At 38.5% G+C, this 27,233-nt stretch overlaps 1 protein-coding gene across 3 annotated transcripts; it reads right to left on the reverse strand.

The window, feature by feature from the left end:
- Nucleotides 1–2,927: 2,927 nt before the first annotated feature.
- On the reverse strand, nucleotides 2,928–27,233 carry dnajc10 (DnaJ (Hsp40) homolog, subfamily C, member 10). Of its 3 annotated transcripts, none has more exons than XM_007890108.2 (23): nucleotides 27,163–27,233; nucleotides 23,231–23,609; nucleotides 22,186–22,351; nucleotides 20,318–20,368; nucleotides 18,866–18,948; nucleotides 18,609–18,740; nucleotides 17,828–17,921; nucleotides 17,594–17,671; nucleotides 16,816–16,859; nucleotides 16,313–16,444; nucleotides 15,879–15,968; nucleotides 15,672–15,785; nucleotides 14,656–14,770; nucleotides 13,682–13,809; nucleotides 12,407–12,523; nucleotides 12,216–12,317; nucleotides 11,969–12,124; nucleotides 11,225–11,358; nucleotides 10,664–10,717; nucleotides 10,014–10,161; nucleotides 8,019–8,141; nucleotides 7,197–7,316; nucleotides 2,928–5,378 (listed from the first exon to the last, which is right to left on the reverse strand). In XM_007890108.2, the coding sequence occupies exons 2-23, from the start codon at nucleotides 23,468–23,470 to the stop codon at nucleotides 5,367–5,369; spliced, it is 2,433 nt and encodes an 810-aa protein (XP_007888299.1). In that variant the 5' UTR covers nucleotides 23,471–23,609; nucleotides 27,163–27,233; the 3' UTR covers nucleotides 2,928–5,366. The 3 variants fall into 3 exon arrangements, with proteins under 3 accessions (XP_007888299.1, XP_042192417.1, XP_007888300.1); XM_042336483.1 differs by having other exon boundaries at nucleotides 27,108–27,170; XM_007890109.2 differs by lacking the exon at nucleotides 27,163–27,233 and adding an exon at nucleotides 27,078–27,102.

The following is a 27,233-nucleotide window of genomic DNA, read 5'->3' on the forward strand; positions in this document are numbered from 1 at the left end:
TGTGAAGTACTTGGAAAATGCTGTTTTGGGTGTTTATATTGTATTCTATGTCCCTTCCTCAGTCATCTTAATAGACCAGCCTTATAACTGTTCATTTTTAATTGTGATGTGAGCTAATTCAATAAGCAGTCACCTTGTTAGGTCACCTCATTCATTCAGATTCCCAGCTCTTATGTAAAGCTCACTTTATACTTTCCTTTTTTTTGGTGAATGTTTTTGTGCATTTGGCTGCAACGTGTTTTAAAATGGCTTTAAATAGCTCCTGCTTTAATTTTTTAATCCGCATTTTTTAAGCATCTTCAAATGCTTTTAAGCATTCAACATTTTTTCAGCATGAATAAAATGTATTTATTCAAATTTTGGACAAATTTTGCATCCGAGAACGGATTTTTATTGAAATGATCCCTTTTGCAAATCAGACCGTTTAAAGTATTAAAAAAAAGCCACACCGCATCAGTTCATTTCATTTGTTCAACTTCAATGAGTTAACACTCATAGTGAAGTTAAATGATACCACTGAGTGATACTTTTCTGTTGACCGTATACAAATTCAGCGAAACGGTCCCAAAAGAATGTGAAAAGTTCAAGTTCAACAGAAGTTCACAGAAAAGTACCAGAATTTAATTAAAGGATACTTATTAGTGATGTTATTGACTCTGCCAGCTCCCCTGTTTTCTTACAAAATAAATGATATATAAAATAATATCTGCTCCCATTGAATCGCACATCTAAAATATTGAGCTCAAAATTATGTTGCATGACATGCAAGTGATTAGAAGTTACACTGGCAGTAACTAGCTTGATGCTCATTTTGAATAGGGCACATTAGTAACAGAATATTTATAGTATTTTTTAATTATTTGAAATTTGTAAAATCAGCTTCAAATACTCCTTTCCCTACAAAATAAGTCACTCCCAGTTTTGAGTAAATTCTGTGAAACAATTTGAGACATCCTCTTGGTGGAAAGGGCCTATGCAAAATACCAGCTTTATTCTTATTAAAATCGTCCAATTTGTCATCTTATAGTCTTTCAGAAAATACTGTAAAAGTTGCAAGTGCGTAGCACTGAATTAAAGACCCTATTTGTGTGTTTCACAAAATGCAACACGACCATTGAAGTAATTACTGAATGCTGTAAAATAAACTTTATACTGTATTGAGATGGTTTCTCCTTCACATTGTACATTCTGGTGTAGTGGTTGCACTCTTGCCTCTGAGCCAGAAGGTTTGAGATGACTCAATGACATGAGAAGGCGCTATATCAAACGCAAGGATTATAATTGCTATTTGAATCCGATATAACTTTTTAACTGAATCTAAACCGTATGAATTTACATTGTTAGAATCCAATATCTATTGCCTTTAAAATATCGCTGAATCAATTGTTTCTCTAGTCGCAGGAAAGTCTACCCATTTTAAAGCACGAACAAAGCTGTACTGCCATCTGCTGGTCTACTCTATTCTCAAACTAATCTATACACCAGAACAGGGTTCAACTGAGGTAACAATCAAGAACAGATGTCTCAGAAAGTTGACCCTGGTGTGAGCGAGGCTTAGAAAAATTAGGTATCTATGGTCAATTCTCAGCTTCCCTATAGGCTAATGCACACACACTCCACTAAAAATGCTGGTTAGTTCTGCGTCCCTCGATCTTTATGTAATACGCGTATAGACAGATCGACAGGTAATGGCAGTGTCTGGAAGAGAAGTGTATAAAGGCTTCAGTGTGTGTGAAACTTTGCTACCAATATTTCGTGCCAACTTTGAGGTTACAGCTGTCGAGTTTCTGTGTTCTTAGCACAAGTACTAGAAGTACTCTTGTAACAAGTTTTATAGTCTTACAGAGGACTGACAGCCTGATCGACCACGTCCGTGAAATTGTGAGAGGTTGTCGTGATAAGGCCATCTCATCACATTACGTTGCTATCAATTTGACCGTAGAGTCTGCTGCCTGCTGTTCCTACCACTAGACAGACAACCAATCCTCCCATAAATCTGCAGAGATTACCGAACCAAAGAACTCAATCTTAATTGGAGAGAAGGTTGAAATGGTGCGTATCACCATTTGTCCCTGCCCTTTCTCTTCTAGGTTTATCTGCTTGAAGTAATCTACAATCCTATCAGATGAGGTACTTTATTTTCCACTCTATAGAGGGTTGGGATCCCAGCTGGGATCCTGGATGAGAATGAACACATATGAACCCATTCACCAGCTTTAGATATCGAAAACACGACAGTCTACAAGCAAACAAAAAGTAAAACACGCCACACAACTAAGTACAATAACAAAATTACACTTATAGAGCGCCTTTCACGTCAGGAGGACGTCCCAAAGCGCTGAACAGTCAGGTGTCGGGGCCCGAGCATGGGGGAGGGGTGGTGTTGGGGTGAGGGAAGGCAGAGAGGTGGGAGGGAGACCAAAGGCACGGTCGAAGAGAAGGGTCTTGAGACCGGCCTAACTAACTAACTGACTAAATAAATAAATAGTTCTACCACAAAGCACATTCAATTAAATTGGACCATCATTTCAAGGGAGAGATGCGTGGAAAGGGAAATCCTGTGATTATTCATCTTTGCCCCAACATTGTCATTCAAAAGGAGCAGCATCTACAGATATCCTCTTGGGCAATTGGTTTCCTCCTACAACATGTGGAAGTTAAGGAAATAACAGCATTTTATCAGTTTGGATTTCAATTGACGTTTTTATTAAATTGCAACAGCTGGAGGAACCATTTCTAAAACCACAATTGCTATGTCAAATATAGTAAAAGCAGTTTGTTTTGTTCTGTTTGAACAGGTGGCAGTAAGAGAGTAAAAGGAGTGTTTGCTTTACGCAAAATAAAATTGTCACTGGAGTGACTGTTTGGACAACATTTTGCCCTTTGTAGCATTACTATTACATGAAAGACCAGCAAAACATCCACGAAGATTTAAAAGTTCAGGAAATTTTATTGCAATGTTTTAGACATTGATAAACATATTGGGTAAAAACCTTAAGAAACAGGGTTTAGGAAAGGTAAGCTATGAAACAAAAGGGCTATTCTTGCTCCATTTTATTATGACCAGTATCCATAACAGAAATTTGGACTAAGAAGGCATTTCATTCCAATTTGGTATCATCCTTTGATGCTCACCCTTCCCTCCTCCTATTGCAGCATTAAGGTTTTAGTCTCAAAGAAGCAGTGGCTTATTCCTGAAGTACAACTACAAAACAAATGCTGAATATTCTTCTTTAACTGCCTTTGCCATTAGTGCCTGAAAAAGGCTGACCAACTTGATTCTGAAGGTTGCAAGTGTACTAATGGACCCATTTCTCTAGCAGATATTACACAATTCAAGTTACTGCATAAACACCAAAGGGAATTGACAGTAAGAAGAATTTCCTGCACAGCAAGAGAAATAAAAGGGTCAACATGAATAACTCTCCTTTGTTTCAGTTAGACATGCCTTAACAAAAACATTCCACAATGTCTATCGAATACTGCATTAGATTTTTGTAAAAGGCACAATTGCAGTGAAAGTATACATTGTACGAGATAATGAAATCTAAGGTCAAGTTACAAAATAACCGAATGGATTGAGGATATGAAGTAAAAAATAATACACTGGCGTCTAATTGGAGATATGCAAAAACATTCTTTTGCAAAAGACTAAATCCTGGATACACTGTGACTGAACCTCAGGAATTGATTTCAAATTCCTTTAGCTCAGCATCTGATCTCAGTTGGTATTTCTGTGAGGTTGCAGAATGTGGGGCATAACGCATTCACAATTCACTCTTTACAAATCCTCTGGCGAATTTTGTAAATTTGATCCTTCCGTTACAACATCTTGCACATCGATTCTTATCTAAATGCCTATGAAAAATAAATGCCCTCATTTCAATTTACTCTTACATTGTTTTTCCCAGTGGAAGTTACATTTTAAAAGTCTGTGCACTTTGTCAATTCAGAGAGGAGTGTCTACTCAAGTTTTCCTTAAGCTTTGAAATAAAACAGCATTCTACGCAAACATTAAATAAGGATAAACACACAAGAATAGAACATAATTTAACCCCACAACAAATTAAAGTCTGCAGCATATCAAACAATAAGGAAACTGGTACAAGTTGAATTGGCTTTCACCAGCACTTATACACTGATGTGTAGTGCTAAAACTGCCCCATTTTATTAAAGCATTATGTATAAACCTTCAAGCAATGTTTATTTGTCGAAAAACTCAGTTCTCTCTAGAATGCTAGATTATATATTCAGGAGACTGAACCTTGTCAATGGCTTCTGAAAATCAGAATCCATTGTTCTTTTCATTTGAATTCATGCAAAAGTAAAGATTCATTTTCCCAAACAGCAACATTTGTCACACATTAGTGCATAATGGTATCAGTCTCAACGTCCTGTAAACTTGCTGATTGAAAATGGAGACAAATGCTTCACATAAATTATGCTTTCACTTTAACTCTCTTGTTCAAGAAACACCATCATATTATGAACACAAATACAAAAACCTAATACAACACTTCTAAAAATAAACATTTGTTTAAACTGTAAAACATTGCTATTTCCCAGTGCACCTACCAAATAACTGATTGGAATGGTACAGTATTTACTATTTACAGTGAGAAGAATTTTAGGGTGCCATTATTTAACTAATTGAAAGAATCCTAATGAAATGGGTTCTGAAGATTTAATGTCTGCAAATATTAATTGCATTTTCAAAGTTTCACTGAAATTCGGTTACAGAGGGTGAATAAACAGCAGTCAAAAATGTTTGCAAAGGATGCTCAGGCCCACAAAGTGAAGCAGAAAATACATGACCTGATGATGTGCATTAAGGAATCTTTGAATGAATATTGACAAAGCAGCAAATTCTAACTGAGAGCTATATTTGACTGAACTTCTGTTTCACCAAGTTATCAGTTTGTCTGATTAAGATACAGCAAAATAGTGGCAAACAAAATATTCGAAAAGGGTTAGTTCCACAGTTCAAAGATTGTCCTGAATATATAATTAACAGATCAGTAATTATGTTTGGATTACCGGGCCAATAACATGTACGTGTTAGAAACATGTTTTTTCACCGACAAGGTGCCAAGATATGGACTGTACTTCACTAAGTCAGACAGTTTTATTCTGTTTTTGTGCACAGCTTTCTCCTTTATGCAAGGCTGAATACTCTGGCAGGAGTATTAAAACTCACAATTCATATTTCACATCTTATTTTTCATTAAAAATAGAATTCAGTCCACTGAAAAGATTCAGTCATAATCTGCATCATCCATTCCAGCATTCCTCTTCTTTTGGATTTGATGTTTCTGTCGCTGTAAGTTGTCATCTAGTGTTACCTCGAGAAAATGTCACTTTCCATTTTATAGTTCATCCTGAAATGAAAAAAAAGCTTATTAAACCCAAACAAATAATGCACCCAATTACTGAACATTTTTTTAAATTGCCCAGGACACCACCTTTTAATTTTTATATACCTAGTTAATGGGTTTCTCATTTGAACCCAATGCTTGATTGCTTTCTGTTCTCTCTCTGCAAGAGAGGTGGAGCTTACCAATGGCTTCTTAAACTTAGCAAAAGTGCTCAGAATGCGTTTTTACACTTTTATTGATTCTGACAATGACAGTTCAGCATTGTACACGGTGCAGTTGCAGCTTTATTCAGTCTATTCACAGGTTATATATAACAGTCATGGAAGCCAATATATGTATGAATTTCAAGCAACTTTGCTCCAGGCCTTTTTTACCCCCACTCGTGTTCAGTAACCGTATTAAGGTAGTGGCAATGGTGAAATGAATGGTCTCAAAAGATCTTTAAATGCATGAAATCAACACAATGTCATCACATCATTTCCTTAAGGGCACATTATATTCCTGTCGCCACCTCTGAGCATTCAAGCTAACAAGAGCGACAGCAGCAACAACTGTGGTCAAAGAGACAACCTTGACGTAAAAGGCTAGGAGCATTATAAATGTTCGAAAAATAGCTTAAGTCAGAGAGCAGAGAGAGTGAGAAGGAATACTTAGCATCAAGCTGCCATACATTTGGGAGAGTGGTGGAGAACACAAAATACATTTTCTAAAAAAAATGGCTATGATGATATCACAGTAGTTGATTCCAGATGAACATACCTAGATACAAGCTCAAGGTAATTATAGGGATAATTGAAAGGATAATATCAGTTTATTTTTCTATCATCAAGATAGCCATCTGTTTGCAATAAAGTATTTTTGCACACTTACAATAAATACCAATTATGCTTGCACCAAATCTCTTCATCTGGAACCAACTAGGATTTAGGATACAAAGACGTAAAATATCTCCAATGCCCAAAGGTCTCACCGATGCTCTTACACTCGTCAATTTAAAGTGATTGCATTGAATGTTTACAACTTTAGGCAAAGTTGTTGTAGTGGATTCATTAACTTTGTTTAGATGAGTCATTGGAAAAATGCAACAAAAAATACGTTGATCACTAACAAAACCATGTGCTTGTATTTTCTACAACCTATCCATGGCCTCATTTAGTTTATTTTAAGTTCATTTTCCACTGTCGCTGGTGCGCGGAACACAAGATTCTGTGAAACATTATGGATGAAATCCTCTTGGGATGAAGGGAATGTCATGTATGGAATTCAACAGTAATCGGTTTGAACTAATGTAGATTGCAATGTTAAGACTGATAGCCTTGAGTGTTCGTTCAATTTCTTCCAGAGGTAAGGGATCAAATTCATACAACTTTAACCTCTTGAAAGTAATACCTGCAATTTCCCAATTTTCCTCAGAATAATGAATAAATTATAGAGTCCACAAAGTTTAATATTTTGTTAGGTATATGGATCAATGTTTTTTTCTCCTGTCACTCTGTGTCTGTTTTAAAGCACTGTATAATCAGATTTCATGCATACCCGTTTGCAAAGTAATTTTCCCCCCTCACAGTCTGATCCATTACATGGATATCCTGGATCCTGATCTACCTATCAGTGCAGATTAATGCAACCAACAGCAAATTGCCAGGAAAATACAACACAGGCATGTTCAAAAATACTAAAATGTTCTAAAATATAATGGGGCACGGGGGAAGAGAAGACATTTTCCCCACAGGGAATATATAAGATTGCTTGTTTTGCTATCATATAATGTGCAACAGTGATCTGTTATCTAGGTTATATTATATTTATTTAATTCATTACCTTAGTTTTAGTTTTAAATGTGTTTCGTAACTTTGGTTCCACTTCTTCTAACCGCTTGTTCATCAGCTGAGATAATACTTTGGCTTCTTTGCTGTTGAGATTTTCTCCAATAGGATTTTTCTGCAAGAAAGGGGGAAAATATTGTTTGCAAGAATAGCAACATACCCTGTACTAGGGTCCAAACAAATAAAAGCTCGTTACAAGGAGGTGGGAGTTCTAGCAGAATCAAAATGCTTTAATTTATTTTTTCTCTCTCCACTTTCTTCTTCCCTGAAGGCAGGTTCCATTTTCTAGAGAATGGAGATTGGAGCAGAGTGAATGCAATACTGAGCGAGCATTTCTCTGATGACCATTTCTATCTAGTCTAAGGGTTCTAATGGGACTAAGTATTGGAAAATAATAATAATCCTTGCATTTGATATAGCGCTTTTCACGTCGGGAGGACGTCCCAAAGCGCTTCACAGAACATACTGTAAAGTAAATTGACTGCATATTTGTGGGCGAATGCAGCAGCCAATTGCGCACAGCAATGTCCCATAAACAGTCGTAGATTGAAAATGACCAATTTATTATTGTTTTTGGTTTTTGGAGGTATTATTATTAGGCTCTGTGTGGAGTAAGGAAACTTGCCCAAGGTTTCGCCCTCTGCCTGGAATTGAACTCAGGTCTCTCGCTTGCAAAGTGAGTGCTCTAACCACTGAGCTACAGGACTCCAAAATATCAAAATACTCAAGGAGCAAGAAAACTAAAGGGAAATTAAGAGTATTATTAAGACCTTACTTAGTCAATTATTGAAATTTGCTAGATTGATTTTTTTTTTACCTTCTTTTCTCCTTGAAATGGATAGAATTTAACCGTAGGATATGCCCTGATGCCAGCAGTTTGACAGGTCTGGGGATAGCTCTGACAGTCCACCTTTCCTGCTTTCACTTTGTCTTTGACCGACTGCAAGACAATGAGTTAGACTTAGATTAGAATAACTTATTTATTTCATATTTCTAGGAATAGTGCTCCGTGGTTTGATATACAGTAAAAATAGATTTAAACATGCAAACAATCCAAAGAAAACCTTCTCCCTTTGGGGTACACTTCTTCCATGGAAAGAATTTTTGAGTTTGCAATTGTGCTTATTATACAATTTTTAAGAAGTCACTGAACACTTTAATCTTGAAGCCAGATCGAAAGGTACAATGCAGACTTAAGTCGCACCAAACTCACCTTTTTTTAAAAAAAAAACAGTTTAACTACTGAAGTTCAGAACTCAAAGTTATGAGTAATTGTAAAATGGATTCTGGCAGTGAGCAACATAACATCTAAGTCTATTTACTAATACCAATTTGTTTTTCAGCAGAACTCACAAAAGTCATCCTACTGTCAAGGGGGATAAACAGTTTCCAAAATTGAAAACATCCACAAGAGAGGCAGATATGAATGGAATATGCAAATCAATTGCAAACAAAAATAGTACTGTAGACCATTGTTCTAATTACCCTCATATTTATAAGGTTTTCACACACAAAGAACAAGAGACATAATTAGTTTAAGTTGCTTTTGCTTCAAAAGCACCATTTGATAGTCTATGGGTGTAAAATTCAGAGACTTACACAGACATTGAGAGGAACAGATAAAACGACTCTTCAAATTGATGCTGGAATATTTTTCAGGAAAGGATACACAATCAAGTTTAGTACTTTACGTTGGGGTCACAAAAGCAAAAGTTCTATCCTGAGATAGTGTTGTTAAATTTATTTTAAGATTCATTTGCTAACTATTGGAATGTAATAAAGTGGCAGCCAGTCCTCTCCTCTCTCCGACGGTTTGGGCAAAGTGAACAATGAAAAAAAAATCACCATCTGCGTCCACAACTGAATGCCTCAATAATCTGCAGAAAGTTTGGTAGCATTCCACATTGCAAATTTCACTCATTAATCTTGAAGGGACTAAAAATTAACTTACGTTTACAGATGTCAGACTCTTATGCATAAACATGCCTGTTCACTCTCAGATCTCCACTGCCAATGGAAATATATTCAGAATTCAGTCTCTAGATGGCTGAGTGCTGTGAGCTTAACTGCTAGTACATGGTGATAGTGAGAAAAGAAAGTTCCCTTGTACTGTATGGCTAGCTATACCTGCTTACTTTTCAAATTTGTTGAACTGGGTAAAGAAAACAAAATAAAATAAACCTGACATAGAAAAATACTGTATGGAAAAGGGTCTAGACTATGTTTTATTCAGTGCAAGCATTTTAATAGTGCTGTAAAATAAAATAGGAATTGGGAGTTGAAAATTTTAAGTGTTTGTTCAAATTACTGATTTACAAGGTTCTCATAGAAAGAGCGATGCAGTGCGCTAAGCAAGTCTATTTAAATAACGAACAGCAACAAACAATATGAAGATACCATTGTTGGTCTATCAGTCTGTCATCTGAAGGTTCTAACTTAATATTTAAAATATAACACCAATTTGATAAAAGATACTTTAAAGTTTCCTGATAATTCTACAAAGCAATTGATAGTTTACTTAAGTCTAGAATTTAATTTTCAGAACAGCCCGTTTTGTGTCAATCACTGCTACTATTTCACAGAATTTTACAGTACAGAAGGAGGCCATTCGGACCATCGTGCCTATGCCAGCTCTTTGAAAGAGCTATCCAACTAGTCCCACTCCCCCTCTATAGAATCATAGAGAATGATCAATTTGATTAAACTGTAGTTAAGATTTCATAGAGGACACCCCATCATTGACAATCAAGATTTGGAAACAATGACAACTATAGCATGGAACAAAAAAAAATCATCTTTTTAAAGTATTTACCCTGGCTAGAATTTCAAACTCAGGAGCAAAGTTCTGGCAAGGGCCACACCATGGTGCGTAGAAGTCAATCACCCAGTGGTCTTTGCCTTTTAAAACATGGTTTGTGAAATCTTCAGGTGCAAGGTCCACAGCAACCGCAGGAAGAAATCTGGATGAAGATTAAAGAATTAAAAAAAAGGCAACTGTTTAATACTCACTTCATTTAATCCTTATAATAAAAATAACAATTCTTGTATTTGATACAGTGCCTTTCATGTCAGGAGGACGTCTCAAATCGCCTTACAAGATTTACTTGTACAATGACTGTGTTATATCTCTTTGGGAGTTGTCAACACATGCAATGCTATATTACTACAATTCCTGCATTATTTCAGTGTCACAGCTCAAAAGATGAAAACACACACAGAAGTCATCCCTAGATCCCCTTCGCCTTTTTACAAAAAACTAACTCAGTCATCTATGAATTGGAATGATATTACTGCCACTAACCAAATCCCAATCTGCTTCTGTGCTAAACTCTCACTGAGCAAACTGTAGATTAAAACTGAAATGTTATTTTTACTACACTCTTGGTGAGTGGTGCATTTACACTTTAGGAAATCACTGTACCTCTCTCTTAGCATTTAACCACAGTAAGTGCGGAGACTTACCCGAGCGCCCAGGACCTAAGTGATTGTGCATTTCTGAACCAACCATTGTAGCTACTGTGGAAGAGATAAAGAAATGTTAGAAACTGAATTAAATATGCAATGTGTTTACTTTGGTTTGCAGTCTTCCAATATTAGAAAAGTTGCATTTTTAAGATACTGGATAATTGGGATCCATGAAACTTGAAAATTCTTGGGTCATCTCTTGATGACCCATTGTAAAGGGATGGTTTAGGGGAGTGGAAGAAGAAGAATCATATCCACTGTACTTGTATTAAAAAGGAGCAAAACACCCAAATCAACTGAAACCACATTGAAATGACTATCACCATCAATGGTTACATGTATAGCAAAAGGTATGTTATACGATTAGACAGTCCCAAATTACTTATTTTGACTAAAGTCACAACAATTTAACGTTAAACACTTAGTCTGAATGAATACTTGCAAAAAAAATGATTTTGGAAATTATGGGTACAATGTAAAACAATGTATTATTCATTAATAAAGTTACCATTGGTGCTCTTTACATGGCTATTACACAAAGGTCTCCAGAATACATACTGGTATTTGTAAACATCCCTCGTGTTCTGTGGGTATAGGCGGATCTCTGGATAAGCCTGAACATTTTCTTTTTGACATTGAGAATAGTACTTCTGACAGTTCACACTACCGACTTTGATCGTTCCACTCAGCATCTAGAAGAAAAGCCGTTACTGCTGATAGCCGAAAGAGTTGGGAAAACTTTGTAGTATTTCACTTTGTTTTTAGTAATGTTATCAAATAGAATTACACTATAAAGTGTTGTTAATACGTGTGGTGTCGATCAACCAATTAATATTTTAATTGAATTATTCTAGTAGCTGGGTGGGATGGTAAAGAACAAATTGTATGTGTAACCATTCTCCAAATCAGTTCACTTCGTCAAATCCAGATGAAAATATATTTAAACAGGAAACATTTGGGTTCTATTATGAACCTGTATTTATACCATCCCACAAACGAATTAAATAATCAGGATGTCATTTAAATATTTCTAGAAAAAGAACCCGCAACCTCCTCTGTATGACAATCAACTTATTATGTTTTTTTGATTTACCTTTTTTTTTGGTATAGCATTATAGCGTTTCACCCACAAAATATACAGTCAATTCACTTTACGGTATATTCTGTGAAGCTCTTTGAAACGTCTCAAAGATGTGATAAGGTTCTATATCAAATGCAAAGATTATCATAAGAGCATCTACTGAAAATAGTGCTTTAAACAGTTTAGGTCAGAATAGGGAATTTAAAAAGTTTTTGTTTTACCCGGGCCAGCTTCTTCCATTCTGGCAGCAAAGCCTGACATGGACCACACCACGGAGCATAGAAATCCACCATCCAAATTTCATCTTGTTCTCTGCTGAACACCAAGTCTTCAAAGTTTGCCGCTGTCAGAGTGACTACTGAGGGATTCATGAGATCCTGCGCAAATAATGACAAACGTACCAAGTTAAATTAATGTCGAAACCGAAATAGTTAGTAAAAATAATTTCAATGTTTACATATGGCAAACCTGAATAAACTCCAAGAGCTCATCCGCAGTGTGAAGGCCTTCATATTCGTGGATGTTAGACTGGTTGAATATTAGTGTCGTTGGATAAGCTCGAACACCATGCTGAACAGAAATACAAAAATAAATCAACAATCTTGAATGTGAAAGCATTTTGAGCCTGTGGTTAACTGATGCGAAGATTTCATACTCACTGTGTTGCACAAATCGTCATGGATTGTACAATCCACTGTCCCAAACTTGAGCTGGCCAATCAATTGCTTCGAAGCTTTTCGCACTTCGGGCAACAGAGCTCGGCAAGGAGGACACCACTGAAAAGAATAAATATATTCTACGTTTTGATCACATGGAAAGGTCTTGTGTGCTTTCTAGACGTTGGCTATAGAGCCTCAGTCACAAGCTCAAGTATTGGGGGAGGGGAGAAGGAAAGAGTAGATTACCTGTGAAAAACAGGAATTATTATGTGGCATCAGTGCTAATTATATTAAATAGAAAGGAAAAATAAACCTAAGAACAATTGTCTGATCAGGAGAATATTGCTCCAAAGCGGACATTTTAAACATTTGTATTCATGCTCTTAATTATAATTTATTTCAATGGAGGTTTGCAGCAAAATTTGACTTGCAACACCAGCTCATTCTGATTTGCAATTATAAACACCCAATGTGTGCTGAGTTATCTGATCTCCAATGGGGTAGCATTACTTGACTTCAGTTGGGTTAGGGTAGAGAGAGGAAAAAAATACAGGGTTACCCATCCTGATTGCTTTCTCATGACCCCTGCTGGAGATGTGTACAGGGTTCTGCTGTCACAATGTCCCTTGCATCAAATGGCCTGCCACGACTAAATGTTAAGGCTCACACACGAGCAATGACCACATGGGCAAGGCACTGTAGGAACACCTGTGCCATGGAATATTACACCCAATAGGGGAAAAGAAGGACCAACATTTTCAGGAGAGGGTGGCATGCTGAGGAAAAAATAAATGCACGATTATGTAAAGGAAAACACAAGGGAGAACTCACAAAACCTTCTCTGTGAATCGTGTAACAGTCACCACTAAGTTCTTCAAAGTTCCCACTCTTCTTGCACCCAATGTATATTAAAATATTCTGCGCTATGCAGGCATTAGGTGTGTTAAAAGTATTAAGCCTTAGTATTAATTTTTAAAAAATGTGGTCGCTCAATCCGAGACTGTTTGTGGGACACTGCTGTGCACAATTGGTTGCCATGTTTCGCCCACAAAACATACAGTGAATTCACTTTATAGTATATTCTGTGACGCATTTTTAGACGTCTCGAAGACGTGATGGGGCGCTATATCAAATGTAAGGATTATTATTATTTATTATAAGCTTGGCATTACCAGAACACTAGTATATTTCAGTCAATTAAATCAATTGAGAGTTAAGCATCACCGAGGGAAGTTTATTTTCTACACTGAGACAAATTTTCAAAAAGCAGCTTACTGGTGCAAAAAAATCCACCAGCCAAGGTTCTTCCTCTTTCTTCGGAAAATTCTTCGGATTGAGTGTGATGACGTGCGAATTGATGCTCTCTCTGGCAAAAGCTACTATGTCATACAGAACCTTTTTGCCTTTTAAAATAAAACACAACGTGAAATGGTACTTAATATTTGTTTAAATATAGATAAATCCTAAAATAATTACAAGGAATTTTCATCTTTTCCCCAAAACAATTCTTGTAGCATTAACATAAAAAAGGGTATCATTTTGTGCGTTTCGCCCACAAAATATAGTTAATTTACTTTACAGTATATTCTGTGAAGTGCTTTGAGACGTGAAAAGGTGCTATATCAAATGCAAGGATTATTATTATTATTTTAAAGAGGCACTAATGGACTCTTCAATGGCTCAGTGAGGTTTCTTAGTGAATAGCTGAGCCATGAATATTGGAAACGTCCCAGGCTCAATTTCCTGGTCTTTGTTCAGCAGGTGGATCTCAGCCAATTGGCACTACATTCGACTTCAATACCTTGTGTTCCCCATTCCCGATTGCTTTCCAGCAACCTGGAGGTGCATTGGCTTCAGGGTCCAGTTTAAATGCCAGGATCCAGCTTGATGCAATGCCTTTTATGGTCAAATAGCCTGCTAACATCACACGATCTGTGCACACGCATAATAACGGCCATTTGGATGCAATTCCAAAGGATTACCAGCATCATTGAATTATACCTCGATGGGGTGTGGGAGTGGGGAGGAGAGAAAGAATTTAAATCCTTTTGCTAGACTTCTTGTTCTTGGTCAAGGTCACTTCATGAATAAATGAGGACGGAAGGGGAAAGAGAGAGAAACAAATCAAGTTTACATCAACCGCAAAGTATTTTTCACTGTCTAGCCAGGAAGGAGAAGTCAGGGAGCAGATGAAATGAAAATGCAAATGTTATTCCAATTAACGAGGCAAGATAAAAATGGAGTCCTACCATGATGTATTTCATAGGCACGGATTCCATTGCCTTTGAAGACTACAACACATGGCTGTTTGATATAAAGGCTTTTGCACACCTGTGCTCCCGACTCACAGTTAAATGTTCCAACCTATAAATAATTACCACAGCGGGGCTCAGAAAGGATTAATTTTTTTGAAAGATACATTTGTGAACATTCCAACAATCATTTATAAACTATAGCGAAAATGGATTAACATATATAGTTAAAATGGATTATAAGTAACATAAGATATATCTTTCATAGTTCAAATGTTTTGATGCTATTCAGAAGCGCATATAGACGATGAGGCAAGCCTCCACCGATAAGAAAGTATTAGGCGCATTTTAGAGTTAACAGTTGGATTAAGTGCGGTGCATCACTTTACAGGTGGAAAAAATTATTTACTATCAGATAAAGCAACAGTGTAACTAGGTCTGTGTAACAAATCAATTACAATATATATTGTGATGACAGGAAAGCAAAATTTTAACAGCAAAACAGAATATCCTGTCTGACTTCAAAATCATCTCCAAACTCACTTAAAATCAACAACAACAAAATTACATTTGTAGAGCGCCTTTCAAGTCGGGAGGATGTCCCAAGGCGCTGGACAGTCAGGGGTCAGGACCCGAGCATGGGTGAGGCCTGGGGTAGGGGTGAGGGAAGGCAGAGAGGTGGGAGGGCGACTAAAGGCATAATCGAAGAAGAGGGTCTTGAGACCGGCCTTGAAGGAGGAAACGAGGCGAAGGGACCGTGGGATGGAGTTCCTGAATGTGGGGGCAGAGAGGCTGAAAGCCCAGCCACTGATGGTAGGGTGGGTCAGACGGGAGATACGGAGCAGGCCAGAGCCCGCTGAACGGAGGGAACGGGCAAGCTGGTAGGGAGTCAGCAGGTCAGAGAGGTAGGAGGGGGCAAGGCCATGGATGGCCTTGAAAGTGAGGACGAGGATCTTCATTAATCCAAAATATTGGTTTAATGAATATTTAGCAGAACTAGACGTTAGCCATACCTGGACGTTATCACTTTTCAGAAGAACGTCTATCTTTTTGAACTCATAATCATCGGATTCCGTTCTCTTACCGAATGCAAAAAACACCAACCAGCGATGGTGGGCTAACTTGGTCTGGAAAGAGAAACGAGAAGGTGTTTCTTTCTTTGTTGGAACATATACCTTTCAAAATCTGTATTATTCCAATTTCCCTTTGGGAATCCATACCAGGATTGAGTGTTCAGACAGCTGCTCCAGGTCAGGCAAATGCTGCATTACTTCAATGTAAATTTCTCTGGCTTCAAGGCTACTCAGAAACTGGAGAAAAAAATAAACGTTTGCTCAATTATAAACAACTTGCTTAGGAGTTTTTTTTAGAAAAAAAGGGTTAACATGAATAGGAAATATGAAAAAGTATATTCAATTACACATAGAGGGAAAATAGACCAACTGAAATTTTAACAAAGTCAGATTTATAATATGACTTTAGTAGAATGAAACAAATGTTTGGATACAAAACAGTAAGTAAATTATTCAGCTGTATTTTTTGTATTGTCAGTTTTATATTATATTTAGATTTAGCTGTACTATCTTTGCAGAAGTTTCTATAACTATAAGAGGCTGCAGTTAAACCACACTTCAGCCCTAAAATAAATACATACCAAGACCCCATCTTTCTGTTTTATGGTCGAACCGGGTGGGAAATAAATTGTCGTACTAGAACTGATCTCAATATCGGCACAGAGTTGGCCCTGGGTTGTGCAATCTGTCCAGCCCACATTCACAAGTCCTTCCTAAATAGAAAATAAACTAAATCATCTTTAAAAACAAAATGTTATCGACAAACAGGTGACAGGAACAGCCATTCAAAGGATCCCACTTTATCCCTACTTTTGGATTGTTAGGTATCGTTAAATAAAATGGTAGCTTTTGGAGAAATCGTGATCAGTGTAAAACACAGGAAAGTAATACAATTGAAAGCCTTACAGATCCCACCACCCCCCATGCGATTCACAACTGCACAATATTGTAATCAGTCTCTGTAAATACAGCTTAAAGAGTTAGTCATATGCCACCATATGAAAAAGTATTGAAATATTGCAAAGTGGGAGTAAGCGTATTATCACATTTTAAACCTAATAGAGATTACAAACACTGCACTTACCAGCATTCCAGCCAATTTAAGTTGTGTGTGTGCAGTCAAGCAATCTGTGAAACAAAAAATAAGCCAATGACTTGTTTGCGTGTTTCAAGATAAGCATTCATGTCAAATACACTCATCCTAAGGTTTTGCTTGGAGGGAAAACAAAAGTAATGAAATGGCACTAAGTTTTCTAGTATTTTGTTTCCCACTACTCATTGTTGCATTTCTATCTGATACTGTAATTATACGCAACTTGCATTCATACAGCAACCTTCACGTGGGATAGCATCTCAGAGCGTTTAGTTATGGTTATTCCAATTTTGCTGCTCAGCTGCAGTACTTCCGATGATCTGACTTATTTTTTTGCTTCCTCTGCTCTCCTTTTCCCTCACCCAGAATGCTTTTCCATCCAGTTTCCACTTTCTATGCCTGACCAATCTTTTGTGTCAAATCAATCTCTCTCTTTAATAACACAGCCATCTCAATTAAGCTGGAATGGATTGTATTTTTTAATTGCATTAAAATAGTTCCCCTACATACTTCCTATTGTAATATTCGCTTTTAACAGATTGCTGCTTGTGCTTCAAAGCATTGTAAACATCTGGACTGTTCTCAACCCACTGTTTGTCAAAGGAGTGATACCACTTAACCTTGTTATCAGGAGTTGCTTTCCTAACAAAAAGGGAGCACAACAAGAAAGGAATAAAACAGAATGGCTATTATATATTAGCAATTCACATACTTGGGGTTAGCATATTCACTAAACAAACATATAAGAATAAAATTATTTATTTATTACCTCCAATTTCAGCACAGAAGGTGACCAACCATCCAGTTCCCAAGGAATGTGCTCGATTGAAAGCGCTCGCAAAATTTCCTACCAATAGAAAATCATGGTGAAGAGTTATGCAATGTGTAACTTTTCTATATAGTTACCCTACAAGGTTAGCATTATTTTAAAGTTATTCAATTAAATTAAGTTGTTCAGTTTCAAACATTGTGAATTATTCCATATAAAGAGGCACAATAATACCTGTCCACAGTTCAGTCACCTGGCTCGTGACATAACTCAGAGCAAAACTGACGAGTTGTTCCTTTGTTCGCTCGCCAACAAACTTCACTCCCTTCTACAAAACAAAGTTTTAAATAAGCATTTAATTTTTTTTCACTTCTTATCAATAATATAATCCTTGCATTCAATATTGTTCCTTACAATACAATGCTAAATAACATTTATATAGCGCCTTTCATGTCAGAAGGACATCCCAAGGCGCTGGACAGTCAGGGACTTGTACCTGAGCTGTGGGTCGGGATTGGGGAGGGTGGCTGACAGGGAGCGTAGGAGGGTGGCCAAAGGCTCAGTTGAAGAGGAGAGTTTTGAGACGTGTGCCTTGAAGATGCAAGGGAAGGAGTGAGGCGAAGGGAATGTGGGATGGAGTTCCATAGGGTGGGGGCAGAAAGGCTGAAATGGCTTATCATGTCATTGAAATGTCTAATATCGAGAGCAAGGATTTATTAGTAGAATGTGGCAAAGTGTGAATCCGTAAAAAAATACTAGAGCACACGCTAATGTGCTACAGAATATAAATGACTACTAATAATCATTTCTTGAAAGGTCACTAGTGCTACCGAAAAAGGTGAAATATTCTGAATGACATTAATTGTCAATCTAGTACAGTTTGTATGGGTCACCATTAGATTAATTGGGGAGAGGGAAAAGATGGTTCAATTATCATGGTGTTCACAAATACTGTTGAGGGCACGTTATCAAGGGTGTCTAGAACCCAAGTTCATCTTCTAAATTTGGTGCCTACCATTCCCATTTTATAGATGTAGAGACTTGGGTAACTGTTGATTCCTTTTGAACGGCACAACATCCTATTGTCTCCACAGTTAACAGCTCCAATACGGATTACTCCATCCATCTCTTTGGCAAATTCTCTCCACTGTGGAGCAAAAAGTCAAGGCAGACGTTAGTGGCAACACATTTATCCTCAAGCAGGTGCACTGGACTATGTTAAGATAACGTAAAAGTACTACGAGTCATGTAATGTTTTGCATTAAAACATACCGTGGGAGCCAGGTCATGGCAGTGTGAGCATCGAGGGAAGTAGAAGTTTACAAACCACAATTCCCCAGAGTTAATTGCAGCATCTATTAATGAAAATAAAGCAACGAACAGGTGCAATTAACCAGTAATGTTGACAGCAGATTTAACAGTTACTAAATGCATGTTCTTAAAAAATCTTAAAAGTATCAGAAAGGTGCAATCTTTACAGTGGTAAATATCCTCCTGGGAGGGGAGGGTGGGGTGAACGAGGGAGTAAGCGGCATCTCCTTGCGCCTGAAATGGCCCCAAGGTGACAGGTCTGGTAACGGAATACTGGAATTGACCCAGCCCTCTGTGGCGGTCTCGGTAGACCTGGTACCTGAGCCTGTTGGGTGCCCAGTACCCAAGGGCACTGTTGATGACAGCATAGCTATACTGGCCTCATCGTCGGGACTTGGGAGAGTCAGACCAGTTGCTAGGGGCAGGGAATGCTCCCGCACAGCTCCTTTAAACTCTGCAAGCCAAAGCCCTCATGGGTAGGGTGGCCCTCACTGGACACGTAGCAAAGAGATAACCTACAGTTAGTTGTGAAGCTCAATGTTTTACATTACCCTGACTCTTCATTTGGTTTCAGAAAGCAAAAATAAGAATCAATCTCTTCAGAAGAAATATCTCAAAAACACCACAGCTGTTTTTAAGAAGGGCACAAACTTCTATGCATCTGGGTATTGTTAGCCACACCACACACACACAAAAAAAGCGAGGCTGAACAATCTCAAAGTTCATTAAGGTGTGTAAAAAAAATCAAAACATTTGTGGGGTTTAAATAAAAAGCTTTAAATGAATAAGCTAGATGCTCCCTCACTTTGAGACTTTGTCATTCTGGCTGTCCAAGGGAACCGCCGAGTGAGTAGTCAAAGAATAGTAATAGCAGAGGAACTGGCAACACATTAGCTGCAGGTTGGTGCAGGGCACGGTGAAGAAGTTTAATGGGAGGACGTGGAGGCCACAAATATAACTATTTAGTGACAACTGTACAAAGAATGATTTCATGATAATTATTTGTTTTCATTATTACTTCTGCTTCAGACCAGTTGTACAACATTCTGCAAAACCACTCAGCCCCTGTTGTTTGGATTGGGATCAAGTTTGTGCATTGTGTTCAGTCTCTTGACAAGCTTCTAAACACATGATCAAATGCCTTATGTAGATTCACAAAAGAATGGCAAAGGTCTCAAAACTTACAATGGCTGGATACAAAATAAAGTGCACAATTTAGTGTCAAGTAGTTTGTCTTGGAAGCAATGTTTGCAGTGCGCTACACAAATTTAATGTAATTCACACCACAACCAGGCAGGAGAAGTTACCTGTGGTTATAGTAGATACTTAGAACAAACTTAATTCCGCCCATAGGTGGTTAATGTACTGTAATCTTATGCTTTGTATTTTCTATAAATCTAAAATGAAACTTACCAAAATCTGCTCTATCCAATGTTATTATTTCCGCATCGTCATCATAAATGCCTAAAAAATAAAAATATGAATTAAGAATGTAATCTCCCTCCTACAAAGTGATTCTGCAATAGCCATACTATTTACAGTTTACTCTGGCTGTAGTCAATTCAAGTAATATTTTCAAGTAAAATGAATCAGAAAGTTTGTTGGAAGATATGGGTTGAAAGATGCACAGGAAGGAAGATTAATATTACTTACTTGCAAATTACTTAATTGCATGAGTAGTGGCTAAAAAAACTCATTTAAAGAAAAACAAACTTGTGAAATGTTAAAAACATTTAAAAATGACAGTAGTTGAAAATCATAATTCTATAAATTGCACATTAAAAAAATCCCAGCTAATCTTAAACAGGAATTGTCAGGTTTTTTTTTAAGCATTTCATCCATCCAAAAGATTTTCACTTTGCCTCACTCACCACCCTGATCAGTGCTGAAATCTTAGGAAGCAGAGGAAAGGAAATTGGAAACTTTCCCCAATGAAGCCAACAGTCAATAACAATGGTTCAGTGCTGGGATGGAATTACCACAAGTAGGAAGAGAACAGGATACAACCTGAGCTCTTTCCTCAGTGCAAATGAGAGACATTTCAATAACTCCTTGTGATACCTTGACGTGTAGTATCACACTAAAAATGGACTATATCAGATTGTGGTGGTTATACAGCACGATACATGATTCAGCCTTATTTACAGTACTTTTACTGTTGTAGTCTTGACAAGAAACTATCATCATAAAATAAAGTTGCACTATAATGTTACCTAGTGCTTCTGTAGCATAAGATTATGAACAAAAAATAGCCCCTCTGAAATAAATAGTGTATAAAAACTTTCCAACAAAGATCCCCAACTGTCCTTCCAACTGCACATCCAGTCTCGATCCACCCCTCACCCTGGCTCAAGTGTCGAGCTCCCAGACACCCTTTCACCCAGAAAATACAGTCACTACACTTTGCAGTATATACAGTGAAGCACTTTGAGACGTCTCAATGACGTGATAAGGCTTTATATCAAATGCAAGGATTATATTATTACTGTTAAGTGCTCTAAGATGCTACAACGCGTGAAGGGCACTATATAAATACAATTTGTTGTTGTTGGATATGGGGGTGGGGGGAGGGAGGACAGGAAAAGATAAACATTTTGCAGTTGATACACCAGCTGCAAAATGACATCTGCAAATTTACAAATCTAAAGCTCTTATTTTATTATATTAAAATAAGTGCAACAAAGTACAGCAAAATAAGAATTTGGTGCCATCATGTGGTTAAAATTTGTACTTCTTACTTTTGGAAGGCAAAAGCGGATTAATTGAGTAGAGGAACAATACTGTACTTGCAACATCATCGAGATTGCTGTACCTGTTCTGTGTCTATCTGTATTCTTCATATATTGCATGAAGCCATGAATTATGCACAACATTTTCCAGTGCATCTAAAAAATGCACGTCAATGCTCATGAAATAAATATTGGGTCTAAGCTCGGAGGATGTTCGAGCCTCTGATTTTTATTTCAATCAAATACTACAGATGTCCTTGGTATTATTATACACTGCAAACTCAGGTTCAATTTCAGTTCACTGAAAGGCAAAAGTACAATATCTCTTTCCTTAATTTTTGAGCTCTAATTTTCATCAGAGTATGAGTAAATCACTCAATATAAGGGAATCCTGTAGGCACACGATATATTGCTATAACACACTGGACCGCTAATCATGAATTGAGTACTCTGTCACACGACACTGTGTGCATAATGAACGTGATAAATGTACATTTGACTTGAAATAAGTTCACAACGGCTTAGCAATGTGAGGCATAGCACAGGACTTACCAAAATCGTAACGATAGAAATTCCAGCTTTCATATTGCCCACCCTCCTGGTGATCCCGAAGGCCTTTTTCACCGTACTTATCATACTTTTTTCGAAGCTCCTCGTCTTTTAGAACTTCATAAGCTCTATTGATTTTCAGAAATCTGTCATGTGCGCTTGGATCATTCTAGGAAGACAAGACAGCAACAAAGTCTTAAAATATCCAACAATATTTGGTCACTTTTAAGTTTGACATCTAGATTACAGTAATCCTGGAAGAAATTGACCATTGCAATGCTTGTCAAATTTATTAATTTGGTGCATAAATACTACAACTGGGTGAGACGTCTAAATTAAAACTTGCAAGGATTAAAAGGAATGACAAAATGCTGCTGGAGTTCCATGAGCAATGTATGTTCGCAATATAGTCATTCATTAATATCTTTAGACCCACAGCATGCTATAATCCGAAGCATGCATAAGCAAAGAAATATCAGACTTCAGACAAGGGAGTACATTTTCAAGTTAAGAACATATTGGTAGCTAAACACAAAACATTTAAATTGGCATACAGTAGCATGCGGCTGAGCAGTAACCCAGGCCTCCTTTCATGTTGTCTGGCAGAAATACAATTACAAATGAAAGTTGTTAGCCTTGAGAGGTGTAACGTGTTTGAGCTGCTAGTTTTGTTTGCATTACGGAAATTAGCATTGTAATGAGATACTGGGTTGAAACACTTGTTGCTCAAGATTTCACCAATGACTCAGAGGATAAATGCACCACTGCTGGCTGCAACAACATGCCATACAACCCAGAAAGATGTAGTGTTGAATACCGTTCTGGGCAGAGTTAGCAGTTGGAGAGTCTTGTCCAGAAAACACTGCTGGATGTTGCAAGTGTATGGAGGGGGACAACAGGATCAAGCTCAGTTGTGAGGCCCCTCAATATATATCTACCAAACAGGCAATTTAAAAAAAAAAGGCATCTCATTATATTTCAGCACAAAGGCCACCTCAAGGTCTGATACAGTATAATAGATGCACGTCGGATCTTTTTGAATACTTACTGGATTTTTGTCAGGATGCATTTTGAGAGCAAGTTTCTTGAAGGCTTGCCTTATTTCCCGATTACTTGCACTTTTCAATAATCCAAGCAATTGATAATAGTCATCGTCAGTGTAAACTACAACTGATAAACAGATCAGCATAAAAAGACATAAAACTGTTTTGTTTGAAAAAAAATTACAGTTCTTTGAAGCAGGTAAGCTGGACGTTGAAGATTTCATTTTTGCAGAATGAACTCTCATATGCTGTACGTAAAGTCAATCACTGAATATCCAGTTAAATCATTCAGTTGGCTCTTGACCCTGGGTTTACAAAGTTAAACTTCATTCCAGAGATGAAATCCGCATTAGATTTTCATGTTGTATTTCCAAAAGCCAAATCCTATAGATAAAAGCAAAGTATAGTATCACGTATCTGTTTTACTCAATACAATTATAAATATATAGTTGCAACAATACAAATCTTGCCCCGAAAATCTATTTCTCCTTTCCCATCCTCTAAAGTCTGCAATCGAACACGTTAACCCGCTGTAATAAATGACTGATTAAGAAACATTTTGTTCAAAGAATGTTTCTTTTAATCTTTTACCAATGCCTTTCAAAAATTGTGCCCAGATTACTCTCAAAATGTGCAGAGTAGCTTTATGTATTACTGACGTGAAATAAAGGAATTGATGTAATTGACTTACTTGGTCAGTCTATAATTATGTGGTGGGGTTGAGGGGTGAAGAGAAATGGAGGAAGAATGGGGGGAGGAGGGATGTTGAAATAGTATAAGAGGTCTCACATCTTAATCCACTTAAAATGTAAAAAAGACAAAAGCACAATATAATCACCATCACTTCAAATTAATCTAATAATGTACCTGAATTGCTCAAAACTATGGGCATTTCGATAATAGCCCAGAGTGTATGTACATCTTTTTTTTTGCATCTTATATTGAGTAACAAATACAGTTGTGCTGTCATTATAAACCATGAAATCTATATTAAGAGTACAACACAAAGTATTTCAGAGCTCGTGAATTTTCAAATAGTGCATCTTATACATCCATCTAATAAGGAATTTACTGTGAGGCAAGTAAGACTCTTCACACAGGATTATTTGTAAAACAACATAAAAGATAACTGATAAACAAAAGACAATTCGGGACATGTAAAATGCATCAAGAGAGATTATTTACATAGATAAATTCAGTGCATTAGGAAACATATGTTAACGTCTTAACCACAATTACTGTTTCATCCCCCTAGCCATTATTCGTATCTATATCCTACCAACACTTCTGCTTTCAATAAATGTTCTGGGGGTGGGGAAGGGGGTCTCCTTGCGCTTGTCAACAGAATGTTAAAATTGAGTCAACTCTCAGACATGGTCTCAATAGTCTGAGCCGGGCAGATTTGTAGTACTAGTAATGACAGGCGAGCCAACCTGGATCATCAGCAAAGCTCAGAAGGGAACACCAATACATTGGGAGCAGGGATTCTTCCCACTTGGCCACTATTGTGGAATCTTGTTGTTGTTGTTGTTATTATATTAGCCAAAGTCTAAACAGGTAGGGCAGACCAGCTGGCCAAGAACAACAAATTACATTTGTATAACGCCTTTCACATCGGGGGGAGGACGTCCCAAGGCACTGAGCATTCAGGGTTTTGAGCCGAGCTGGGGGTTGGGATCAGGAGGGCCAGAGAGCAGGGAAGCTTGCCACACACTTATTTCAATAAGCTATGCATTTTTAGCTGGTTAACGTCCAACCGTACCCCAACATAGACTCTTGGGGGTCCTCAAGTTTTCATTCCTGGCAATCTGTATCTAATATAAGGCAAGCAGGGTGTGTTGCTCCAGGAAGTGAGTGTGCATTCCCTTTCAGGCCCAGGAATGTTTCCATGTGCAGGTGGCATACATACATGGAACTGGTTTGGGTAGTGTTAAGCATTGGGATAGGTTTCCATATGCGTCAGGCATCCAGCAGATAAAAGATTTTCAGTAAACTGTGTGCAGATAAACACAGAGTTATAATAAATCCAGGGAACATTGGTACCTGGAAACACTGATTGTCCAGCACCTTGGGACGTCCTCCTGATGTGAAAGGCGCTTTACAAATGTAGTTTTGCTGTTGTTGTTGGTGTGCAAGTGAGTGACCACCTACTGTACCGTTGAAATAATCGAGTGACCCGGCCTGCTCTGAGCAAGTCCAAAAAAACCTGATTGTCCAGTGCCCTGGAACGTCTTTCTGACGTGAAGGGCGCTATACAAGTGTAATTTGTTGTTGCTGTTGTGAGTGAGGAAAGGTGAGAGTGGGGTGGAGTGAGTGGGAGATGGTGTGCGTGAAGAAAAGGGAAGAGGGAGAGGTTGGTGAACAAGTAAGTGTGAGAGAGTGGAATGAGTCAGAAATGGAATGAGTGAAGAAGAGGGGAGAGGCAGGTGGGAGAGATGGTGTGAGTGAGGAAAAGGGCGGAGAGGTGGTGTGAGTGAGGAAATGGGGAGAGAGCGGTAGGAGAGATTGCGTGAGCGAGGCAAAGGGCAGAGAGAGTTGGGGAGAAATGGAGCGAGTGTGAGAGAGATGGAATGAATGAGGAAAAGGGGGGAGAAAGAGGTGGGAGAGATAGAGTGAGTGAGGAAAAGAGGAGAAAGAGAAGTGGTGATGAGAGATGGGTATGAGTAAAGAAAAGGGGAGAGAGAGGTGGCGAGTGATGGAATGAGTGAGAGATGGAGACGTGAGGAAAAGGGGATGCGGAGGTGGGAGTTCGGGCACCTCCACCTCTCTCTCTCCCGCCCTTTCTTCACTCACTCCATCACTCCCTTACTCACTTCAAACATCTCTCTCAACCCCACTCATTCACTCCTTCAAAACTCTCTCCCCTTTTCTCATTCACACCATCTCTCTCTCTCTCTCTCTCTGAGTCTCACTCATTCCATCTCTGCCGACCTCTCTCTCTCTCTCCCTCCCCTGTTCTTCACTCACTCCATCACTCAATCATCTCTCTCAACCCCACTCATTCACTCACTCATTCAAATCTCTCCGTTCTTCACTCACGCCATCTCTCTCTCTCTCTTCCTCTCTCTGTCTCACACTCACTCTCTGCCAAGCTTCTCTTTCTCTCTGTCCCCTCTTCTTCACTCACTCACGACATCACTCACTCACTCCTTCACTCACTTCAATCATCCCTCTCAGCTCCACTCCCTCCCTCCCTCCCTCAAATCTCTCTCCTTTCCTCACTCACACCATCTCTCTCTCTCTCTCTCTCTCTCTGGGTCTCTTTCTATCACTCCATCTCTGCCAACCTCCCTCTCTTCCCCTCCCCTTTTCTTCACTCACTCCCTCACTCAAAAATCTCTCTCCTTTCCTCACTCACACTCTCTCTCTCTCTCTCTCCCCTCTCACCCACTCACTCACTCCCTCTCTCTTTCCTCATTCACACCTTCTCTCTCTCTCTCTCTCCCTTCTCACTCACTCACTCTCTTTCCTCACTCACACACCTTCTCTCTCTCTCCCCTCTCACTCACTCACTCACTCACTCTCTCTTTCCTCACTCACACACCTTCTCTCTCTCTCCCCTCTCACTCACTCACTCACTCTCTCTTTCCTCATTCACACACCTTCTCTCTCTCTCTCTCTCCCCTCTCACTCACTCCCTTTCTCCCTCTTTCCTCATTCACACCTTCTCTCTCTCTCCCCTCTCACTCACTCCCTTTCTCCCTCTTTCCTCATTCACACCTTCTCTCTCCCCTCTCACTCACTCCCTCTCTCCCTCTCTTTCCTCATTCACACCATCTCTCTCTCTCTCCCCTCCCTCTCTCTCTCTCTCTCCCCTCTCATTTTCTCTCTCTGTCTGTCTGCCTGTCATACCTTCACTCACTCACTCAGTCCCATCCTCACCTGCGACGGGGGTGGGGGGGGGGGGAATCCTCTTCAAAAAACAACCGTCGCTCACCCGGCAACAGCCGACACTTCACTCCGGACACATCTGCAGGTTGCACCGCTTCCCCCCTCTCTCCCTCTCTC

The sequence above is a fragment of the Callorhinchus milii genome, unplaced genomic scaffold (assembly GCF_018977255.1).
Source record: "Callorhinchus milii isolate IMCB2004 unplaced genomic scaffold, IMCB_Cmil_1.0 Scaffold6, whole genome shotgun sequence".
Classification (NCBI taxonomy): domain Eukaryota; kingdom Metazoa; phylum Chordata; class Chondrichthyes; order Chimaeriformes; family Callorhinchidae; genus Callorhinchus; species Callorhinchus milii.